The sequence below is a fragment of the Callospermophilus lateralis genome, chromosome 5 (genome assembly GCF_048772815.1).
Source record: "Callospermophilus lateralis isolate mCalLat2 chromosome 5, mCalLat2.hap1, whole genome shotgun sequence".
In the NCBI taxonomy this organism is placed as follows: Eukaryota; Metazoa; Chordata; class Mammalia; order Rodentia; family Sciuridae; genus Callospermophilus; species Callospermophilus lateralis.
In genome coordinates, this window is record NC_135309.1 from 108,384,986 (window position 1) to 108,397,728 (window position 12,743).

At 38.9% G+C, this 12,743-nt stretch overlaps 1 protein-coding gene across 1 annotated transcript in view; it reads left to right on the top strand.

Annotated features, from left to right (window-relative positions):
• Arhgef28 (Rho guanine nucleotide exchange factor 28) overlaps window positions 1–12,743 on the top strand; it is a 290,628-nt gene that overhangs the window by 127,104 nt on the left and 150,781 nt on the right. The window contains exons 5-7 of the mRNA XM_076857144.2: window positions 5,803–5,986; window positions 8,351–8,531; window positions 11,548–11,617. Coding sequence (XP_076713259.2) covers window positions 5,803–5,986; window positions 8,351–8,531; window positions 11,548–11,617 — 435 coding nt within the window. The remainder of the gene's footprint in view (window positions 1–5,802; window positions 5,987–8,350; window positions 8,532–11,547; window positions 11,618–12,743) is intronic.

A 12,743-nucleotide genomic window follows, 5' to 3' on the forward strand; every position in this document is an offset into this window, starting at 1 on the left:
TGTGCCTAATAGAGGAAAAAGTAGGCCCAAATCTTCACCATGTCGGCTTAGGATCTGACTTCCTTAACAAGACTCCTAAAGCACAAGAAGTAAAATTAAGAATCAGTAAATGGGATGGATACAAATTAAAACACTATGTTTTAGTCTCCCAAAAACTTTATTGGACACATTTCAATGGCTGCACTCAGAGATATGAAACATTACTAAGCCCTACAAAATAGAAGTACTTCTGAATTAACTTGAGTTTAAAAATATCATTTGCTTATAGGTTATTGGACTCATCATATTTTAGCTTTAAGATTTTGCTAAATGTCTAATACTGTTTTCTGGCTTAGCAGTAAATAATGTGAATTAAAGATAACTTTAAAAGTCTCAGAACACCATTGCTGTTGCTATTCTCTGCTGACATTCCTTTTAGCTAACAGATAGATCTTCAGTGCTGATTTTGAGCCTGCGATCCTCCTACCTTCGCCTCCCGAGCTGCTGGGATTGCAGGTGTGCACCACCACACCTGGCATTAGTGTTTTTAAAACCCATCATCCCCCTATGTGTGTGTATGTGTATTTATGTGTGTTTGAGAAAGAGAAGGAGGGAAATGGAAGAGAGGGAGATGGGGGAAGAGACCAGACAGAGTCATACACATACCAGTGAACGCCAGAAGGACCAGTTCCCCTCGGCTTTTCCTGTCACATTCTCTTTTTTTCCCTCAGAAGTATTATGCTGACTTTTACGGCAATCACTTTCCTGCTTTTCTTTATAGTTTTCCCCCTAAATATATACATAGGTATATGTATAGCTCTCACCTTTTTTGAGCTTCTTATTTATTAAAATATATCCTCTATATTCTTTTGTGACTTTAATTATCCCATTCTACATTATATTTGTTACCTTCTTCTGTTAGCCTAGAATTAGTTTTATTTTTATTTTTTGGTGGGGGGGCTACTGGGACTTGAACTCAGGGGCATTTGACCACTGACCCCAGCCTTAGTTTGTATTTTATTTAGAGACAGGGTCTCACTGAGTTCCTTAGCGTCTTGCTTATGCTGAGGCTGGCTTTGAAACTGCGATCCTCCTGTCTCACTCTACCGAGCAGCTGGGATTAAAGGTGTGCACCACCACGCCTGCTAGAATTAATTTTTATTGTTAGAATACTAATGTATGATTACAATTTATTGCACTGCTGATGGACATGTGAAGTGTTTGAAATTAGATTGTTTCTAATTTCAAACACTTTACATGTTTATGCATGTTTCCTGGTGCACGTGAAGTATGTTCTTTGCTAGGATTTATATGAAGGAATGGGACGATTATGGAATGGAAAGGATTTACTATAAGACACTAGACTTTCTAAATGTATTAGATAATGCCACTGTGTATTCTGAAGTGTTTGTACCAATTTATATTTCAAGCAGTGATTTTGAGTTCTGGAGGGCTTGATTAAATATTTTTTTTTAATTTTTAATGGGCTGTGTTTTTTAGAGCAGGTGAAGTTCATGACAAATTTGAGTAAAAGGTACAGAGATTTCCCACATACCTCTTGCCACCATGGCCTCCCCTCTATCACTATTCCTGGCAGAGTGGAACATTCATTGTTGTGGATGAACCTACAACAAGAGGTTAATATTTCAATCTTCCAAGATGAATTTTCTGCCAAGTGAATGCTATGGTCAGACCTTGTGTAGGTACAATAGTGATTCCAAAGGCTGACAAGAAAACAATCAAACAATCAGTTAGTAACAATCAAACTGTCCATTCCTGTTCTTGTGGCTAAAATGTTTTTCTCAAAGTCACCTTGGTGTGTGCTGCTTTTCATAAATCTTTGCTCACCATAAAGTGAAAGCATTTTGTGTGTGTGTGTGTGTGTGTGTGTGTGTGTGTGTGTGTTTGTGTGCGCTAGTTACTGGGGATTGAACCAGAGCAGCTCTACCACTGAACTACATCCCTGTCCCCATTTTAAAAAAAAATTTATTTTGAGACAGGTTCTAAGTAGCTAAGGTTGACTCTGAACTTGTGATCCTCCTGCCTCAGCCTCCAGAGTCTCTGGGGATTACAGGTGTGTGCCACCATGCTTGGCAAAGTCAAGATATGTTTAAATACTCAAAGAAACTGAGGTCTTTATTGTAATAACCTTATTTTATGGCAAAGAAGTTGATGCTCTGTAGAGTGGGCCTTGATTTTTCCCTGCTGGGGCAGATGGACTCTCACTGTGCCATAATAGGAATGATTTATTCAATGACACAGCCTGTTCAGTTCCTTTCTGTGTCTGAGTGGTTGGGCTGCCAGGATATTAGAGGTAATACTTTTTAATGTTTGCTGTTAGAGCAATTATTAGTAATTCTGCCTTGGTTACATTAGTTCAAATAACTCCTGGTACCAGCTCAACAGGAAGACACCTATTTATTTGGTAAAATTTTTTTTCATTTTAATTAAACAGCCCACCTCTGCCAAATTGTATAACCCCTTTCCACAGTTTGTTTTCCTGGCTGCCCTTAAGAAACCTGAATCTCTCCAACAAGCAGAAATATTTATGTATGTCATGATGCTTCCTCTTTCAAGCTATTTGCCCTCTTCTGTGCTCTGAACTCTTGTACTGAACAAGACAGCTCTCTCTTAAAACACTTAGGTCAGTTTCTTGTTTGTTTTCTTTAAACATCAGAAGATTCTCTCTTCCTCTGCTTTCCTGTTCTCCGTAAGTGGAGAGGCTCAGAGAGAGAGAGAGAGAGAGAGATGCAGACGGTCAACAATGAGCCATTTAGCTCCACATGTTTGCTATTCTCTGAAGATCTGAAGATGGAGCCTGAAAGCAGAGGACTGGGAGCTGGACTAGCAGGACTGGCTTGGAAGGATCTCCTGGTAGATGGAACAGCACCTCCCACTGCTTGGTGGGTCAGGTTGAGCACGGTGCCCTGCACCCTGGGTTTGATGGTATTTAGAGCAGTGCAACAGACCCCACAGGGCACACCATCTAAACAGCTGGTACCCTGTCTGTTTCTACAAACGATTTAAAAAAGGAACATGAAGGGTTTAGATGTGCCCACTTGATTGTATTGCAGCCTATACAACCATGGGACATTTCTCACCTGATTTAGAGAGGCTTCTCCGCCTTAGAAATCTCATGTCAGTGAGGTTGGTAGCATCTCATGCTGATGGGCTGGCTGTGCTGGTTAGTGTATGTGTGTACATGTGTGCATGTGTGTGTTCATCTCATTGCCTGATCCTAATAAATCTCTTCCTGGTTATTACTTTAAAAAGGAAGTAAAACATCTCCTGCTGGGAATCTCTTAATAATAAAACCCTTTTTTTTTCTAATCAAATTAGTAGAAGAGGCAAAAACTTACAGGATAAAAACTTATAGGATAAAATAGTTTATCTTTTCAGTTTTGTAAAGATGATAAGATCTAGTACATGAAGCAAATCAAATGTGTTACCTTGTATGTTTTTAGATGTTTGGGCATTTTTGATGCTATTTCAGTGGGGGAGATCTATGTTGTGTCAAACAGACAGATAATGGAACAAATATAAGGAGAACTCAGTAGCATTTCACCGAGATAAGTGCTCTTTACATATTTGAAATATAAAGCCATAAGTTTATTGATCTAGATTTAGAAATAGCAATAGCAGTAAAACTAATTAAGAATGCAAATTAATCACTTTTCTTTGGCATTCCTGTGAAGTGGAGTATTTCCTCCTAGTTGTTTCAAATGAGAGTGCTGTTGGATACTGGCCCATTCCATACCATCAGCACAGCCATTGGTAGGACAAAGCTGAGCTTATTCCCTATGGTGAGGGGGACACCTCTGCACAGGGTCTTAGCAGTGTCTTGGAGCAAGCAGAATGGCAAGACTGGAATTTATTGAGAATTGCAGTTTGGTTGAATGAAGATCTTTTAATTTGGGGTTGGTGGTGTCAGGGAATGGCAAGTGGGGAGGGTTTCTGATAGGGTGTGTGTAAGGATCGTGATACAGTTTAGAATTGGTTTTATTTACACTGTCTGTGGAGACTTCCTACTGAAGAGTCACTGAGTCTTGGGGGAAGTCCCTGTAAGAACAATCAGTCATTTGCCTGAGCAAGAGTCTCTGGGAATAGTGAAGTTATGTTTGTGAAGACAATGGAAACATAAAATCATGTTAATATGGACAGTGAGCTGTGTGGGGAAGCAGGCGGTTTTGTCCCAGTTGTGTGTGGGAGTACATAATTTCTTTTCTCAGATATTGCTCAAGGGGTATCTGAGGCAGAACCAAGAACAACAGATGCTCCCTACAGCAGCTGTAGTCAAATACTACAATACCTAACTTTTGTAGGAATTCACCAGGGAAAGAGCTATTGGTCATTTATTCATTCCTCTAATAAGCCAATATTTTTAGAGCACATCCCACATCCCAGGCACTGTGCTAAGACTGGGAACACCATAAGATACAAGACAAAGTCCCCACCTCTTGGTCCTTTCAGTCTGGTGTGACCACAGCTTTGTCTGGCTCTCTGTAGGTTACACACAGTCAATAACATGATTGGAGTTTCTGTAAGGCTCACATTCTTGCTGCATGCTCATTGCAACAGATCTTGCTTGTAATTTCATGTTTAGGTTAAAATGAGGCATATGTTAAGGTGTGCCAATGCTAATAGAGTTCATGGGTCTAGCTTGTTTTTATTTTGTTTATTTGTTTATTTATTATAGACAGGGTCTCACTATGTTGCACAGGCTGGTCTCAAACTACTAGACTTAAGAGATCCTCCAGCCTCAGCTTCCCAAGTGCTGGGACTACAGGTTTATGCTACCACAGCCAGCTTGTGACTAGTTTAGTTTTTTTTTTTTTTTTTTTAGTATAGGCAAATTAATTCTTTTACATACTTATAATACAGTGTTTACTATGGGCTAGTTGTGTTCCAGGCACTGAGCCATTGCAAGAAAAATACAGGTGTACAAACTTTATACAAATTAGCTAATCTAAACACACAAATAATCGTGATTTTTAACAGCGGATCGCCATTTAACTCCACAAATAAGGAATGGCTTTGGTTTTCTAGACTATGCTAGGTATTCGAAATAGAAGCACCAAGGACCTGTCAACCTGCAAAGTGGTCCAGCTGGGAACCAATCATAATGCGTAGAAGCAAACATCATGAGGAAAACCAAGACACAGACCAACCAGGAGCCCTTTGTCCAGCAAAGGGGTAGACTAGGGGCATCCAGTAAGGCCTGGTTTTAGCCTGCTACACAGCTGGCGTGGCTTTAGCAATACTGACATAATCTCAGGAATCTAATAGATGACCAAATACCACTGTAAGATTTGAGAAAGGCCATAGTCTCATGTTTTCTGGATATATGAAGCTGTTTTGTTGTAGCTTCACCAGGGGAGAAACAGCACTGAGGACAAAGGGTAGAAACAGAGGCTCCTTAATGGCCTTGGCCTCTGAGAGCCTGCCCTGCCTGAGTAGTGACCCTCCTTCAGGGATCTTAGAAACTGACAAGTATCTGTTTACCAAAGAGTGGTCTTTCCCTAGAACCTGTTTTCCTTAGATGACCCTCCTGCATGTGCAGAGGCAGCGATGGCAATATATAGACAGTGGACAGAAAATCATACCAGTGATAAGTGGATCTGGCTCCAGCACCTTCTGGCTCCCTAACCTTGGACAAATCCGTCTCCATAGTCACAGAGTGAGGTGTTGGGATTTGGTGCTTTGGCAGTTCCTTACGTCTCTGACGTTTTTATTATGTCTAAATACATTGTCTCTTTGATAAAATGTATGAAAGAAACTGTGAAGACAGAGGAACTAATGTCACATGCTTTTCTTTCTCTGCAGTATCTCTACACAGAGAGTCTCTTCTACACTTGGCTGTGAGATGGGGCTTGGCTAAGCTTTCCCACTTCCTCCTGTGTCTCCCCGGGGGAGTTCAGGCCTTGGCATTACCCAATGAAGAGGGTGCCACACCCTTGGACTTAGCTTCACATAGTGGACACTCCAGGCTGGTGGAAGACATCACCAAGTGAGTTCAGATGCTTGATAGTTTCTCTCTTCATCTGTTTCTCTAAAGTCTACCAAGCATTATGAAAAAATAACCCAACCATAAGTTAATGTTGGTGTATGATTTCTACTTTTAGTTCATGAGTACCATACAAACATAAAGCTGGGACCTTTTCTGTTTTACCCACTGCAATATTTCTATAACAGTGCCCAGTCCATGATTTTCATTGAAAGAATATAAATTTTGTTAAATCAATGAATAACAGACCAACTTTATGGTACTATTTAGCCAGTGGGATGGTCATTAGGGTCTAGAAAAATAATATAAAGGAAATAACGTGCTAACTATAATGTTCTTTGTGTTGATGATGTATCAACATTTTTTGTGAATTGTGAGTATATTGTTTTATTTAGAACGGTTCAGATGGGTCATTATTTTTAACTTACAAAAGAAGGTTTCATATATATTGATTTTCATGATTTAATGTGTGGTAAAATATATAATATAATTGGAAAAGTACTTTAAGAATTATAAAGTACTATATTAATATTAAATATTATTAGAGTATTATTACACAATGTCTCATAGTAGACTGGTTTTTCTTGTTTGGCTCATGGAACTCAATGTAACTAATTTATGGTTATATGGGGAATGAGAGAATGTTAGAGTAAAAACTGGAGATTTCTGTTTATTTTTCTTACTTGGTCAAATGACCATCAATCAAGAGACAAACCTATCCAAAGGGAATTTTCTTTATCTTTGGTTTAATGTGACCTCACTTTTTAGCCAGTGGGGCAAGAATGCTTCCTTTGACTTAGTCATCCTGGATAGTTCATGGTTCAGTGAGGTCCTGGAGGCCAGCTCTTCATATGTTGGTAGCTTTGTATCTTTTTTCTTCATGCAAGAAAAAATTATGTGTTTTAAAAGCTTGCATGCTTAATAAATCCATCCATGGACGGAATTAAAAGCATGTAAGTTCAATGCTGATCATAGGATGAAGCTTCCATTTCTAAATTAATGACAAGGATCTTACTCCTCAGGCTCAGAGTCCATTCACCTCAGTGGCTTGGTGTTGGCATGGGAAGTTTTCTGGAAGATTCTAGAATCCTTGCCAGCAATTGGTGTAAAGAGTTTGGGGGAGGTTCCTCAAGCCTTAGAGTAACAACTGCTCTTTATAGATCTCTCTCTCTCTTTTTTTTTTAAATCATTCTGGGTGAGGGAGGTAATATTTCTTTCAGTGGAAATATAGATACTTCTTGACATCTGATAGGTCTGTCCTTGTGAGCCCATTGCAAATTGAAAAACCCTCAGTTGAAAATGAATTTATTACATTTAACCAACCAGCAGCCTAATTTAGCAACACAGTCCACCATGGAGTATTGATTATTTACCCTTGTGATTGAGGGACTGCCTGGGAACTGTGGCTTGCTGCCACTGCCCATCCTAGGAACATCTCAAAATTCAAAATTTGAAGTAAGGTTTATGATGAATGTATATAGTTTTAATACCATTGTGAAGTTGCGAAATTATTAAACTGTTAGGCACTATCTGTAGAATATATTTTTGTAAAGTAACCATTTTTTTTTTTTTACAAAATGAGGTCATATTAGAAGAGGAAAGAGACACAGAACTGAAGTGAGGAATCTGGGAACAACCTTTGGGGATGTGACAACATGCCGAACATTAACATTTTTATCCTGAGGCATCTTTACTGTTGCTATTGCATGATAACCCATCTAGAATATTGGGACATTATCCATGAAGCCTACTAATAGCTAATGAATATGCAATTGTTCTTTGCCATGACAGAACAGAAAAATCCACTTATATTCAAGAATTTAACTTGGGAATATTGTTCTATTGTTAATGAATGTATTCAAGAATATGACATGATTAAATTTATGCATGTTTTAATTTGCATGAGAAAGTGATTTGCAACAGTGGTACCAGTGTGTTATGAATACCTCACTTGTTTGTAACATCCAAGCTTCACCACACTCCCTGGAGAGCATGTCTGTTTTCCACTGTAATCATCTAATAAACTATTGGCTGCCAGTTAATTTGTTCTACATGTGGCTCCATTAAAGGGAGAGGCATCTTTTCAGATTACAAGGGGAGTGAAATTTTGAGGTAAATTTCTATGTTTGAGTTAGTAATGTTTCACTGTTTATCTAAACCTTTGATATCTTTTCCATAGACCCTTCTCTGGGTGTCTATGGCTTTTGAAAGTAGCTGTTTTCATGAGCTTATGTATTTGTTGCACGTAGGTGATTTTCAAGGTTTATTTTGTCAGTTGGGTTTGTCATATCAGGGAGCTAAGGGAATTGGAATCTTGGGGGTGGTATTTCAGAAACTGTGCATGGATTTTGATTTGTGATGTTTCAGTTTTCAGGACAAATGTTCCCCAGGCTTTTCTCGAGTTCGGCTCAGTGAAGATGCCTCCCTGCAATACATTCACTCATCAGAAACACTGACTCTGACCCTTAACCACACAGCCGGGCATTTGCTGGAGGCAGATATTAAACTCTTCCGGAAATACTTCTGGGACAGAGCCTTTCTTGTCAAGGTTTGTGCCCAGATGTTCTGGTACACAATAGTGCACACTCCTTTACAGAATACAGGCATCTATTCATGGTTTTGGGAACAATGTTTTTTTGGGGGGACTAGCACTTTCTTTCTAATGAAACATTGGGGGGGCATGGAATTGGAAGCTATTAGATCAATAGAATGAAGATTACATATGTTGTTATCAGGAAAACAGTACTTTGTATAATATTTCTGTTTACTTTTCTGAGTCCAACCCCACCCATGGTTGGGTTTTAATTCTAACATTGGATGTTTTATCTGTACTTATTAATTGATTTATAATTCTCAACTAAAGCAGTTGCATTTAGGACTATTGTATGTGTATGTATCTACTCCTGGGCTTTCTTGTGGTTTAGATGTAGTTAAGCCCAGGCATACAAATAGGAACAGGTAAGAACCTAGTTTTTTTTAACCAAAGAGATTTTCCCCCTTCCATCATGACCAGCTTTGAGGGCTATCATAGCTTCATATCATAGCATGCTCATCTCAGAGTTAAAATGTTTTACTTTCTTTATAATCATCATCATTACATTTTAAGTTCATTTTTATTATTGAACCCAAGTTAAAGTCTCAACCTGGGTTCAGGTTCTCAAAGATAGGCAGATTTAATATATTTGTCACCACCTTAATATTGCTTAACTTCGGATGAAATTGATAGCTGATAAGTCTGTGAATTGAGGATAAATCCTGAGTTTTTGATGTTAATATGCTATTCAAGAACCCCAAGTATTTGTTTTTGTTCTATGTTGTAATATATCTTGCTAGGCTCATGTTAATTATTTTGACAATGGCCTCTTTTTCTCTAATTTACTCAATTATTTTAGTCAATGACCTGATATGTTATTACTATTATTATTTTTTAGAAAAAAATAGAATGTGACTAAAAAGTATAAAGAATGTTTAACATATTTTAATTGTTATTAGGCAAAGTGTTATTTAGCTTGGTTTGTTGTTATTTTAAATGTAAGCAAGTGGTAATTATTATGGATTTTTCATACTAAAGCTTTAAAACTTAGGATAACAAATATTACATGACCATATATAGATTTTGTACAGAAAGTATTCATGCTTTACTGGATCTTACATGTCTAAAAGTTAATTTTTATGTTTTAGCTTTAGATGACTTGGCTCTGAGGTGAGGGGCTGATGGGTACTCACTGAAACACAGCCCAAACTCAGTCTCTTACAAGGAGACACATTAAGTCTAAGGTTTGAGCATTGCTCAGTTATCTGTAGTCTTCTAGAGCAACAGTGGACAATTTGCTGTGGAAACTCAAGCTTGCTTTACCATGCACTAGACCTATTGTGGTGATCCCCTTCAGAAGCCACATCTGTTAGAGTTGCAGAGGTTACAGGTTTTCACTCTGTATTGCAGTTTATAGTGGTGGCATGACAGTTTGTAATAAGTATTAAATGTTAAAGTGACAGGTTTGTGCTAAATATCTAAACTGTAAAGACAAATATTAAGAAATTAAAGAAAAAGCAGAATCCTTTCTTGGTTGGTTTGATTTGCTTGGCACTGGGGATTGAACCCAGGGCCTTGCACATGCACATACTTTGCCATTAAGCTATACACTTAACCCTGAATAGGCAAAGTCTTAGCTGTATCCTTTAATCATTTTTTAAATTGTTTAACAGAGTCTTTCCTATTATCAGAATGCTGATAATTTAGTTGTGGAACTGGGCTAAAATTAATAAGACAACCAGGAAATTTAAATTTCTCTGAGATGGCATTCCAAGTTACTCATAAAAGTGAAGTATTCACAAACCCATTTCCAAAAATAATAGTACTTTATTTCATGTTCTGTAATCAGAAACCAACATTGTCTGATGTGCTTTTTATGCATAAGCTTGACAACTCCACTTATTGAAAGATAAGGGTTCAAGGTCAAGGCTGACCCCAGGTAAACATGGTGCAGGTGAATGTCTCAGGCCTAGAGACCCCTCTTTCAGCCCCATTACTTATGCTTCCATCTCCTCAGCACCCCCTAGTATAGAGCTACTCTAGTATATCTCTTAAGTCCCTGGAAGCCCTGGAAGAGAGAACACCATATCCTGGAAGAGGTGCTGGGCAAGTTAGTAGTCCAAACAGGGTTTGTGACTAGACATTCCCTGCCCTTTTGTGGGCAACGAGTTGTATATTTTTTTATGTTATTTTTTGCTCTGGCCTCAGGATGCTGTTCCAAGATGGTCAGAATGAGGCAATAGATCCACTGGGTTGAAGCATGCCTGGTAGGATTCAGGGGTCTGTATCAGTTGTGTGGTTTCCCACCCAAGGAGGCCGAAGATTTATTTTGGAACATGTGCTAATGCATTTTTGGGCTCTTTCACCATTTGGCACATCAGCAAGTGATTCTGCATATTTTCACATTTTTGCTGGCTGTGAGTAGTCTGTCTGAAAAGAAAATCCAGATGGTCCCAAGAGGGCAGCTTTTCTCTAAGGCCTTTGCGAGGCTTACCAACTTAGTTTCAGCAGGTATAGCTTGCACTCACGGTGCCAGTTTGCTCTTCATTGTGTACTTTTCTACCTTTTTGGTCCGTGGTCATCCTAGATCCTACCTGTGCTTTTGGTCCTATCCTGTCATCAAACCCTCCAAGGTCCCTACATCTTAGGGTCTAGGTATGGGTTGCTACTGGTGAGCAGATGCAGTGTCCCTTGCTAGCAGTTTCAAAGATGTTCTGTTCTTTTTCTGGTTTACGCATCACATTCCTGAGAGCTTTCTGATTGTTGTGACCTGCAGAAGCAGTCAAGGATTAGTGGCAGGGACAGCTTTGGCCCCCTTGCCCCTGGATTTCTCTGACTTAGCTCCCTGTTATTAAATTTTATTTCAGTTCAGTCTGGGACAGTGACTGTGTTCTCCCAGCAGTTTTTACCCACCCTTGTCTTTCCCAGCCTTCCCAGCTCTCAGGTTCTTGATTGTGACTTTCCTCTCTTTGTTGTATATCAGAAGTCTCAAATAGTTTTCAGTGATTTTTTTTCCCCCTTCATTTCTTAGGCTCTTGAACAAGAAGTCAGGCCAGAGGAAAGACCAACTATGCCTTCCCGAGTTGCAGAAACTGAAGAAGGTACGTATGCTCCTGCCCCATTAGGCAACCTAGAAAAGTACCAGGACTAACTAGCTAACTAGTCTGCTGAAGTGCATGGCAAAATCGCGTGAACTAAGAGGCTCAGAGGCAAGATCTGGGGTTAGTGGTGATTACAAAGCCCCTGGATCCTCTGACGGCACCAAATGCAGGGTACTGTTTGTTTCCACTTTTCTTCCACTAATGTTCACTGAGTGCTGTTTGCAAGCCCTTGGCTGGGTCTTCACATTCTTGATCTTTTGAGCATTCTCTGGACACACATAGATTGTTTATATCTTATTGCTAGTTGCTTCCCTTTTGCTTCATACTTTAATGAGGGTATTATGTTGATTTTGGTTTTCTAAAATTTTATGTGAAGATCAGGTTACCTATATTTGGAGAGGTAGATTTGTGTTATCTGTTAATTTAATTTCAGTGTAGTGAAGGAAAATTATGAAAGTTCAGTCTGTTCATTTATTTAGTCCTTCCCTCCTTTATTCGTTCTTTTGCTCATTTAACCTTTGTGAAACTTCTCTTCTAAGATAGGTCACCGGGTCTTAAAGGGAAGCTTTGAAAATCATTAAGATATGTTGGTTGGCACAAGGGGTGGGTAGCACCATTGGCATTTAGAAGTAAGGGGCTGGGGTCCTAGATGCTTATCAAGATACAGGCAGTCCTGCCCAAGAGTTGCCCTGTAGAGCTAATTTCAAGACTGAATGCACAATTCTAGTGGCAGGAGTTCACACCGGAAGATATTTTTATAATATGTTACCACTATATTGTTCCCCATCATAGCACATAGAATCATTCTGATGCCACCCTTGAACCAATTCACCTGAAGGAATACCATTAATCTTCATTTTCTCCAACTTGGCATTTTATTAGGGTATTCAATCCTTACTGTAATTCATATAGTTCCCTCTTTTCCATGTATACCTGAATCTGGTCTGTTAATAAGTCTTAATAATAAGCACAAGTTTTTATCTTAGGAAGCCTTCTCATCTGTTTTTTGCATATTCATGTTTTTTTTTTTTTTTGGTCTGGAAAGAATTCTGGTTTCCAGAGAGAATCCAATAGTTGCAAATGTCTGACCACATCATTGTGTCTTCCAAGGCAGCTAGGGAGAATG